Raw genomic sequence first — 11,981 nt, 5'->3', positions numbered from 1 at the left:
GCGTGTATATATTTTTTAAGTCTATTTGTTTATTTATTTTTTGGTCAGTTCTGTTTAGTGGAAATATGGAAATGTGAGATAGCTGAAACCCATTTCTTTCTACGGTGTCTACCTGAATGAATGTAAATGTAATAATAATGATTTAAATATTAAAAAAAAAGAAAAAAAAAAAAAAAGCAGCTAAAACAACACTTTGGGTTCCAACCCATTGATCAGCTGTAGATAGTGTGTTTCAACACTAAGGTCCTGAGTTCAAGTGCCCCTGTGAGTATGCGTGCATGTGATTTTTTTTTTTTTTTTTTTTTTAATTATACTATTTTGATACAACAGAAACCACAACAATCACTACAAGTTATAAAAATTTAAAAAAAAAAAAAAAAAAAAATCCTATACTATACTATTTTGATACAACAACAGAAACCACAACAACCACTACAACAACCGGAGGAAGTCACAACAACAGAGACACTGCCACCTTCATCCAAGACACCACAAAGGCAACACCAACTAGCGCATGTAGGATAACGAGCAGCAGATTCATCATCCTTCTTCTCTGGTGCTTCAGTTCCTTTGAGTTCTTTCACTCTTCTCCTAGCTCCAGTCCTCTCAGTATCGGTGCATTAAATAAAATGCATCACATGGAAAAATCAACAAAAGCATTCTGTCAATGAATATAGTGTATTCTCTCAATCCCTTTGTCCAAAGTACTAGGGTCCATACAAGAGTACCAATTCCCACTCCATATCCAACTCCAAACCCAATACACACATACTCCCAGTCCCAGTCATATTTGTTTTGTGATTGTGCAAATGGTGGTGAAGCCTCAGCGTTTTCGCATTTCTTCAACAATGGAGGACCACATAATCCCAAGTTCCCTAGAAATGATTTATCCGTGAACGTATTGAATTGTTGACCTTGTGGTATGCTTCCTACAAGGAAGTTCTGCGAAAGGTTCAACACCTCAAGGAACGTTAGATTTGTTAACTGTAGAGGGATCTTCCCTGACAGACTATTATTTGAGAGATCTAATGATTCAAGATCCTTTATATTCCCAAGTGATGCTGGAATTCGGCCTGTGAAACGGTTGTATGACATATTAAGCACCCGCAGTGACATTAAATCCCCAACTGATTCTGAGATATCCCCATGAAATTGGTTACTTGAGAGATCAACTACCGTGAAAGCAGTAAGGATCTTTACCAGTTCCAATTCTAGCCCTTTGCTCACTATAGTCACTTTATCTTGATAGTATCCATTTCTAATTTTTTTGCTAAGGAACTGAGATTGGGATTTTCCCTCCTCCACCATCATTGCCTTCCAGCTCTTGAACATATTTGATGGCAAGCTACCCATGAAGCTATTGGAAGAGAGGTCGAAGATTTGTAATAGTGGAAAGGTGTGGTTTGTTAGGGGGTGTGCAATGGTGCCATGAAATTTGTTAGATCCCAAGATGAGAACACGCAACTGGGACAAATTTTCCAACCAAAAAGGGAAGGTGTCATGTATTTGATTATTTCCAAGGTTTAACACCTCCAACTTCTTGCACTTGGCCAAAGACCTTGGCACCTGCCCTTCCAACCGATTTCCATTGAGATCAAGCGTCTCTAGAGTGCATTCATCTTTGAATGTTTGAAGCAAGGTGCCATGAAATGCATTTCCTCCAAGATTCAACACAGTGAGGGCATCACTGACTTCACCCAAACATTGCGGAATCGAACCATTGAAGTAATTTTCAGATAGGTCGAGGACTTGTAAGAATGTATAATTGCAAAGCAGCAAGGGAACTTCTCCACTAAGATTATTGCTCGAAAGTGAAAAGAAATAGATGAAGGGTGGAGGGATTGGAATAGAGCCTTCTAACATGTTAAAACTTAGATCAAGGTATTCTAATGAACTTAAGGAAAGAAGAGGAAAAGGTTGCTCTAATCCCTTCAAAGCATTATGAGAAAGATTCAAATTAGCCAAGATTCCATTTCCAACACTCCATATCCAGTTGGGTATTTCACCATTGATTCTATTGTTGGAAAGGTCTAAAGAATACAATTCCTCTTGGTTTTTCAAGATGTCTGGAAATTTACTAATGTTGCAAGACCTCAATAACAAATATACAATATGGGGGAAGGATATGGACGTAGAATTGCTTCCACCGTCATGGACTGAGAAGTTATTATCTGAAAGATCAAGGAATTGGAGTTTCTTAAGGGATTTAAATAAGGAAAGGTCCACATCACCACTGAAATTATTTGATGAAAGCATGAGGTATTTAAGATTTGTGAGTTCAAAGATGGACATATGAATAGGCCCCTGCAAGTTGTTGTGATCCAAATAGATTTTCTCTAATAGAGAAGAGGATGTGTTGTGGAACTCGCCAAGCTGGCCACTAAATTGGTTTATTGAGAGATCCAACACTCGTACTGATGGAAGTGAAAACAATGAGGATGGGATGGTCCCACTAAGTGAATTGTTGGACAAGAAAAGACGTTCACAATTCCGAAGCTCATTTTCATGAAAAGAAGGAATGGAGCCGTTGAAACTATTGGATTGAAGCCTGAGGAATGTAAGCTTGGTGAGTTCAAAGATCGACCTTGGAATAGGCCCTTCCAAGTTGTTGTTATCCAATAAGATTTTCTCTAATGGTGAAGAGGATGCATTGTGGAACTTGCCAAGCCGACCGCTAAATTGGTTTACTGAGAGATCCAGCACTCGTAACAACGGGAGTGAAAACAACGACGACGGGATGGTCCCACTAAGTGAATTGTTGGAAAAATGGAGCTCTTTAAGATTTTGAAGTGCGTTGCCATAGGAAGAAGGGATTGGACCACTGAAACCATTGTACGAAAGATCCAACTTTTCGAGCTTGTCGAGCTTCACAAGCCATGATGGCAATGGTCCGCTGAGAGCATTGGAGGAAAGATCCAAATTCACGAGTTTGTCGAGGTTCACAAGCCATGATGGAAATGGCCCAGACAAGTTGCATCCTCCGAGTGCTAACATGGTCAGCATTTTGGAATTACCAAACGAATCCCGTAGCTTGCTACAAAATCCAGTGTTGGATAGGAACAGCTCCCGGAGAGTATTGTTCTGAGGGATTTCACCTGTGAGAAGTGGATTGTAAGATAAATAGAGAGTTTTTAGGTTTGGCAGCCTGAAAATACTCTCCGGAAATTCACCTTGCAATCCACAACCAATGAGACGCAGTGATGTTAAAGAAGAGAAGTTCCCCATGAAGTTGGGTACAACAGAAAAGGGATTGTTGTAGCTGAGGTCGAGTTCACTTAGGAAATGGAGTTTTAAAAGGGAGGAATGAATGGGACCTGAAAGATAACAATCACTCAAGCTCAACTTGCGGAGACGAGGGAGTGAAGAGGATAGAGCTGGGCCCCACTCACTACCCTGGGCTGAGATGTTTACATAGTCGAGATAGAGTTCTCTCAGACTAGATAGGTTTTGGAGGAGTGTTCCCATGTTAGGGTTATTGAGTTGAAGAGGATTGTAAGATAGATCGAGGGAAACCAAACTGGTTAAGATTGAGATCTCCGACGGGATTTGGCCATAAAAATCTGAAGAAGAAAGGTTGAGATGGGTCAAGCTGGTGAGTTGGTCGAAACCAGATGGGATTGGAGAGGAATCGAAGTTATTGTAAGCGAGGTTGAGACTCTGCAGGCTTCGAAGATGAAAGAGGCTTTCAAAATCAATCTGACCGGAGATACTGAGATCGCTGAGGTCGAGGCTGATCACGTGACCGGTGGCACCATCGCACGTGATGCCTTCCCATGAGCAGCAATCTCTGTTATCAGGATTCCAAGAGGACAGTGTAGTCTTGCTGTCATTAGAGAAGTTAAAGCCCTGCTTCAAGCTGAGCAATGCAGAGAAATGGTCTTCAATGCATTGAAGTTGGGTTGGCAAGGCCCTACTGTTGTTTTCAGTGGCAAAGACAAAAGAGGAGAAGAGAAGGAGGGAAGAGAGAAAGAGAATTCGGAGAATGGAGAAGATAGGAAATGGAAAGGCTTTACTAGTAGCAGAGACGAGGAGATCCATTTGCTTTGGTTGGGGGGATTTGAGATGTGTGGGATGGGCAAAGGTTGGGAGGCATTATATAGGCAAACAAGGGAAGGGACTTTCCATTTTGTTTCCCATTGAAATGACGCACAGCTGTGAGAGACGAGGACCACTGGTCACGCCGTCCCCCAGACGCGGATTTCCTGTGAAAGCCTTTCACACGAAGTTCCTCCACTGGGGTGGGGCCAATTTTTGTGAGAAATCCACCCCGTCCATCCTGCAAGCTCATTTTAAGACATGAGGTCAAAAATTAGCCAGATCCAATTCTCAGGTGGTCTTAAAACGTGACTTCCACAGTTGAAATATACTGGGGGCCAAGGAATTTTTGAATCAGGCTAATATTTGTGTTTTCAGTTCATCTATTTAGAAATAACGTTATGAACGGTTTAGATGGCATGTAAACATCACTCTCAACTTCATGAAGGTTTCAACAGTAGTAATTTCCTCACCCACCTTTTCCTTTAGTGCCGCCCAGTTGAGTCTTGTAGCCTGCTCAATTTTGGGCTCATGTCCTGTAGTAATCTCACAAAACGGATGAATGGTGGATTTCTCACCAACATCACTGTGGGTCCATCTAAGTTTTCAGCGCAGGATCTTAAAAGGCTTTCGCAGGAAATCCGCGTCCGGTATCCCTTGCTAAGGTCATCTTTTCTTCATTCTTTACATCAAATTTTTTTTTTTTTTTTTTTTTTTAAAATGTGTTGCTTCTTTTTATTTTCCTCATTTTTGTCTCCCGAATTTTCTGAGGAACGGTCTTGGCGGTCACCATGGATCGATCCAAACTATCTACACCATCTGCTATGGGCCCTACCAGTGATCAAAGAAAACCATCCTCCAAGCTGCAATGGATTGAACCGTATTATTCAATAAAGCGCCCATCATTGGGGTCATCAAATCTGTCTGTCAAATAGATAACTGGTCTGGATCAATACACAGCTAGGTTGTCCAATATGTCCATGGTGGGCCCCAGAAATTTTTACAAATCAATTTGGCCTTTTCAGCGGTATAGATGGTGATTTGAGTTCTTTAGTATACGTTCCATATTTTGTCATTATGTTCTTCCTATTAATAACGATCTTAACCTGATCTGACGATGCAGCCATGGTTGGACAGCCTATGGCCTGTTTGGGAGCATGGATTTGGAATCCTCTCCATTTCGAACTCTCTGGATTTGAAATCATCTTGTTGTGTTTAGTACGCTGGATTCAGTATCCCCTCTAATTCAAAAGTAACTTTCTATAGTATATCTGTAGAGATTTGAATTTAATTACTAAATCAACTTTAATATACTTAATTAGCTTATGTAATGTTTGACATAATAGTTGTAATAAGCCCATTAAAATATATACTTTGCGATGAAATTCCAAGTCTCGGATGGGCTACAGGAACAGGATAACATCCAAGTGACTAACCAATGATTTTTTTAATTGTTGGTTTACAAGTAGCATTTGGACAGCACAAATCATCATATTAAAGTATTTATGGTGATGCAATTGATAACACGAATGTCTTGGTATATTGCCAGTGAGTCATATGTCTAATCGGCACAAATCATCGTATTAAAGTATTTATGGTGATGCAATTGATAATACGTTTGTCATGAGATATTGTCAATGAGTCGTATGTCTAATAGATTAATAACCTGGTGATCTACATAGGCAATTCTTGGAAGGATTTTAGATGTAATCTAAGCCTTCACCTCGTATATCAAACCCTGTGGAAGAAATTTTGGAACCCCCATAATTTTAAGGCCCCATTAACTTTATGTGCCAAACATACTAAGGGATTTGGATTCCCTTCAAACCCCTCAAATCCATGATCCCAAGTGACCCCGCAGGTGAACAGCCATCAAGTTAAAAAAATATAAAATAAAAAATAAAAAAAGAAAAAGCGGTGGTCAATGTGGACCCAAGTCTTTGAGACAAGGTACCAGTACAATTACACCGTCCCAATGGGTGCCCAAGTCTCTGAAACAAGGCACCAGTGCAATGACAAACGTGTCCCTATTTCCTCAGAATTCAAGGTCGGCAAAATCGTACAGGCGCGTAGACGGGCCGAGTAAAGTAACCTGCTCGCTGTATTTTACTTTTTGTTTTTGAATTTTGACTAAAGTAGCTTTACGCTATTGCAAAATTGAAAGGTTTTAAGAAATTCCGTGGCTAAACCTGATACATTTTTGACAATATATATATATATATATAAAAGGGAAAAGGTAATATGCACCCGACCTCACGAGTCCGTCCCATGAGGTCGAGCTGTGTGGGCCCCACCGTGATGCGTTTCGAAAATCTGCCCCATCAGTCAGATACACCATTCCATCGTAGGCCTAGGTCTCAAAAATCAAGTCAATCCGTGACTTGTGTGGGCCACACCACATACAAAAGTGAGGAGGAGCCGTGCACCATTAAAACATTCATAATCAGTTTTTTGGGCCCACCGAGATGTGGTTTGCAAATCCAGCCCATCCATTATGTGTGTCCCACTTGGATGAGGGTTCAGACCAAGTTTCAGCAGCATTAAAAACTCAGGGGGGCCCTACCAAGTCCTTTTATATGTTTTAACGGTGTCTTGACATGATTTTAGATGGTATGGCCCACCTGAGTTCCGCATACGGCTGATTTTTGGGATTTCCTATAATTTAGAAGGGACCCATCAAATGCACGGTGTTGATGGTCGACACGCATCATGGTGGGGCCCACACAGCTTGACCTCACAGGAGCTTATCGTGACGTCGAGCGCGCATATATATATATATATATATATATATATATATATATATATATATATATATATATATATATATATATATATAGGAAAAGGTACTATGCGCTAGAGCTAATGGGAACGTCCCATGAGGTCGAGCTGTGTGGGCCCCACCGTGATGCGTTTCAACCATCTACCCCATCAGTTAGATGCACCATTCCTGTGGGCCTAGATCTCAAAAATCAAGTCAATCTGTGACTTGTGTGGGCCACACCACATACAGAAGTGGGGAGGGGCTGTGCACCATTAAAACATTCATAATCATTTTTTTGGGCCCACCGAGATGTTGTTTGCAAATCCAGCCCATCCATTATGTGTGTCCCACTTGGATGAGGGTTCAAACCAAGTTTCAACAACATTAAAAACTCAGGGGGGCCCCACCAAGTGCTTTTATATGTTTTTGGCATGTCTTCACATGATTTTAGATGGTATGGCCCACCTGAGTTCCGTATACGGCTGATTTTTGGGATATCCCATAATTTAGAGGGGACCCATCAAATGCACGGTGTTGATGGTAGACATGCATCACGGTAAGGCCCACACAGCTCAACCTCATGGGAGCTTATCGTGAGGTTGAGTGCATAGTACCTTTTCCCATATATATATATATATATATATATATATATATATATATATATATATATATATATATATATATATATATATATATATATATATATATATATATATATATATATATATATATATATCGGAACAACTTGCCCTTGACTATGTTCTGGGTTAAGCCTAGTGTGTGATGGTGAGAGGGATTCCAATGGGATAAACAGTGTGGGGCTCATTACGGTGTTTGTGAGAAATCCACACCTTTCAAATGTTTTGCCAAATCATTTTATGGCATGAGCTTAAAAACTTATCATTGAAAACCTATCATTGAAAACTTATTGTGCCCATAGAATTTTTTTGATGTAACTCATATTCCTTGGCCTATGGATTCAACACATATCCCATGGTAAGCCTTATAACCCTTAATGCATGACAACCTCAACTCATATAACATGACAACTACAACTACGACACATGACAACATTAACTCTCACCATATAACAACCTTAACCCTTAACATATAATAACTACGACATAGACCTTGGCAACCTCGACCCTTTACATATAACAGCTACGACCTAGAACTTTAACACATGACAACCTCAATCCTTAACACATGACAAACATGACTCGGTCCATCTCAAGGCAGTAATAGGTGGAGACATGTCGCATCCTAAGTGAGTTTGTTCTATCTACTTGAGATGGAAACTCCCACCATTAGAGCCAAACACATGACAAACATGACTCGGACCATCTCAAGGCAGTAATAGGTGGAGACATATGTCGCATCCTAAGTGAGTTTGTTCTATCTACTTGAGATGGAAACTCCCACCATTAGAGCCTTCCTCCAACCCACAGCGACGTTTATATGCCATGCAACCGGATTGCATCTGGTATGAATATGAATGATTGCGTATGAATATATCTGGTTTCTATTTTAAAAACATTAAGCGATAGATATTGAAAACTAACCAGTTTTAGCAATTGTTTTAAATGGTTAATCTCAAACTCTAGATTTAACTCAAACCCACCACGTGATCCATGCAACCTAAAATTTAAGCCTCAGCATCTACACTGGAGGAGGATGTGATATGTAGTTTTAAATGTGCAAGTAGCATAGGAAAGGGTCACATGGAGGAGCTGCTGAAAAGGAAATCTCTAGTGTGAACATAGACTTCAAAGTTACAAGCACGCAGAATCTTTCTATCAATATCATAGCAGCTTAGAAATCTTTGCACCTGGTACAAAGGATGGACGGTAGGGATATAACACAGACATCGCTCCTACCCATCACATGATCCATCCAACCTAAAATTCAGGCATCAACATCTATACTAAAGCTTACCTAATGAACGGATCAGATCTTGTCAACCTAACAAAAATTGGGATATGCAGCTCTACTTATGTGAGTAATACTAGAAAGGGTCGTACGTGTAGCAATGGCACTGGAAAGGAGTTATGTAATGTGAACGTATATAGACATCAAAGTCACTCTTATGAAAGGCATGCCACGTGAAAAGAGAGCTAAGGAATGACAATGAAAAGAGAGCCAAAGTAATTATGATGAACGAGTAATGCACGGCAGACCCTTCTACCTGATGACCCGGATGGTGACCCAACGCGGCAGGTTTTGACTAGGCATATGCTGGACCTGGTTCGGCTAAAAACGCCAACACTAGCTGGTGGCTAGTAGTCGGTGCTCCATGGGCGCCACCATGATGTATGCGTTTCATCCACGACGTCCATCCATTATGTGTTTTATATATCCAGTGTCCATCCATTTTTACAAATCATTTTATGGTTTGATCCAACAAGTGAGGCAGATCTAAATCTCAGGTGGACCACACTATGGGAAGTAGTAGGGATTGAATTTCCACCATTAAAAACCTCCTAGGGCCCACCCTAATGTTTATTTGACATCCAACTTATGATTAGGTCATACATATGTGGACGAAGGGAAAGACAAATATCAGCTTGATCCAAAGCTTTTGTGGCCCCCGAGAAGTTTATAATAGCGAGCATTCAATCAAAACTACTTGAGTTTTGGATCCACCTTAATTTTGGGCTCATGCAATAAATTGATCTAGAAAAATGAGTGGACAACATGGATGAAACATATACATCATGGTGGGGTCCACAGAGAATCCAACACTAGCACGGATTGGGATCATTAAATCTGTGAGTGAAATAGATAACTGGTCTGGATCAATCCACAGCACGGATTGTCCAGTCTGTCCATGGTGGGGCCCAGCACTTTTTACCAATCCATCGATTTGGCCTTTTCAGCAATCTAGATTGGTGATATGGGCCCTTCAATTTATATGCCATATTTTGTCAATTTGTACAACTTGTTTATACGATTCCAACCATTGATCTGATGAGGCCTCTGTGGTTGGACGGTCACTATGGACCCCAGTCTTTGAGACAAGGCATCTACACAAATACAGCGTCTCCAATCTCACACTTGTACCTATTTTCTAATAATTATAGGTTCGCAAGAATTTCTGAAAGATCACATGATTTGGACAGTCTACTCAAACAATGTTAGTGTATAAAAGGTTTTGGGAATTTGCATGGACCCACAGAGCTTTTCTTTACATGGGCTCCTATAAATCAAGGCCAAACCCACCCTGCCCACTTCATGATCCATCATCTAACCTAAAATTCAGGCATAGCATTTTCATAGGAGAATGTGATCTGTAATTCTACTTGTGCTAGTAGCATTAAGAAAGTGCCACGTGGGTAGGGAAGCGAATTGGCTGGTGTACCACACACAAGCAATATAGCTGGTTTATTGACGTCAGCAAGTTCTGTGGGTCCCATCATGAGGTATCTGTTATATCCAATCCGTCCATCCATTTTGGGAGCTCGTATTAATGCTTGAGCCGAAAAAAATACAGATCTAGATATCAAGTGGACCACATTGCAAAAAGAAGTGGGGATTGAATGTCTACCATTAAAATCCTTTTGGGGATCACAGAAGTTTTGGATCAATATGAAATTTGTTTTTCCTCTTTATCCATGTATTTGTGACCTTATTAATAGATTGGATGGAAAATAATCGTTATGGTGGGACCTACAAATTTTTTAACGGCTGCTATTTTTGGTGTGGTCAGTTTGAGATTTTGATATGATGCGTTTTTTGTCTAATGCTCTAAAATGATCTCGAAAAATGGATGAACAGTGTGGATATGATAAATACATCATTATGAGGCCCATGTAACTTTGATCTCCATTGAACCGATCTACAACTTGAGCTCGAGGAGCGTCTTCGCAGGACACGTATCTACACCAGCTATACAGCTGGTGTGTGGAACACCAGCCAATCCGCTTCCCATGGGTTAGGCATTGAAAGGGAGTTCTTTGGGCTAAATATATACTTCAAATTCACTCTTCCACCATAAAATGCTGATAAGAAAAGGGAGACAAATGAATGACCACTAGCGAGTCATGTACATCGACCCTTCCTATAAACATCATAGCAGTGTAGAAAGTTATGTAGGTGGCCCAAAGGATGGACAGTTTTGATATAACACAGGGCATGTATACTCACCACATGATCCATCCAACCTAAAATTCAGGCCTTAGCATCTACACAATAAAGCTTATCTAATGAATGAAACAGATCTTGTTAGACCTAGGGAAAATGGGATTTGTAGTTCTACATGTGTGAATAGTACCCATAGCAATGGTACTGGAAAGAGACTAGACAGTATGAACATAGACTTCAAAGTCATGCTTTTGTCCGTCGTGCACGTTGAACACTTTTATCCTTCCACAAGGCATGTGATGTGAAAAGATAACTAAAGGAACGAGTACAAGCGAGTCATGCACGTTAAACACTTTAATCCAGTGAACCTGAAGGTGACCCAACATGACAGAAATTGATTGAGCCAAGCCACCTATATCTATGTTTGAAAGCGTTTTCAGGTACTTGATGGGGGCCATCTTTGATAGCGGCACACATGCCCAATCAAATTTCACCCGTCAGGTCAGCAGCCGGGTCACCAAGCAATCAGCTTCTGGGTGACTTAAATTGTAAATATGTGCGAGTCCTCAGAGTCAACAATGCAATAAAGAGGTGGAGGCCATATAACAGATGAATAATGTCCTTCCATGGTCACCATCTATACAACCTTCCACACTAATCTAATTGAGTGTGGCTTGACCTGCTTATTATCATTTTTTTTTTAAACATAAAGTAAATTCATGAATTCCCAGCAATATGACTATGGGTTTAGCAATTACGATCCATATCCATCTAGCATTCCCTGCTTAGTTTCATGTTCAGTATTTTAAGCTAATTTTTGTCACCACAAGAAGATTAAAAATCAATTCCGGTGTATTGTATTTGTCATTATGTATCCGCACATCATCCATTGGATTTTTTATTTTTTATTTTTCAAAAATTTGAACTTTGATTTCAGAAGACCTTTACAGGACAGACGTTTCGGGCTGACCATGGAGAAGCTAAAAAAAACTCCTAGCCAGCCTATCGTAATCACTATACACTTGGATCTCAAGACGACTTGAGACCCACCCCTACCAAACTTTCTAACGGAGCCCAGCCCAACCTTGTCCAGAACAGCCAACCC

General features: G+C 40.4%; 1 protein-coding gene across 1 annotated transcript; it reads right to left on the bottom strand.

Moving 5' to 3' along the window:
- Nucleotides 1-606: 606 nt before the first annotated feature.
- LOC131255248 (receptor-like protein 6) lies at nt 607-4,038 on the bottom strand. The gene has a single exon (XM_058255941.1). The coding sequence runs from the start codon at nt 4,036-4,038 to the stop codon at nt 607-609; it is 3,432 nt and encodes a 1,143-aa protein (XP_058111924.1).
- Nucleotides 4,039-11,981: the final 7,943 nt, after the last annotated feature.

Source organism: Magnolia sinica, chromosome 9 (assembly GCF_029962835.1).
Source record: "Magnolia sinica isolate HGM2019 chromosome 9, MsV1, whole genome shotgun sequence".
Classification (NCBI taxonomy): domain Eukaryota; kingdom Viridiplantae; phylum Streptophyta; class Magnoliopsida; order Magnoliales; family Magnoliaceae; genus Magnolia; species Magnolia sinica.
The sequence above is the reverse complement of the archived record's forward strand: the minus strand, read 5'-3'. Positions and strand labels throughout refer to the sequence as shown.

Excerpts from the sequence above, each read along its gene's own strand:
- LOC131255248 (XM_058255941.1), bottom strand. The coding sequence starts at position 4,038 with ATGGATCTCCTCGTCTCTGCTACTAGTAAAGCCTTTCCATTTCCTATC.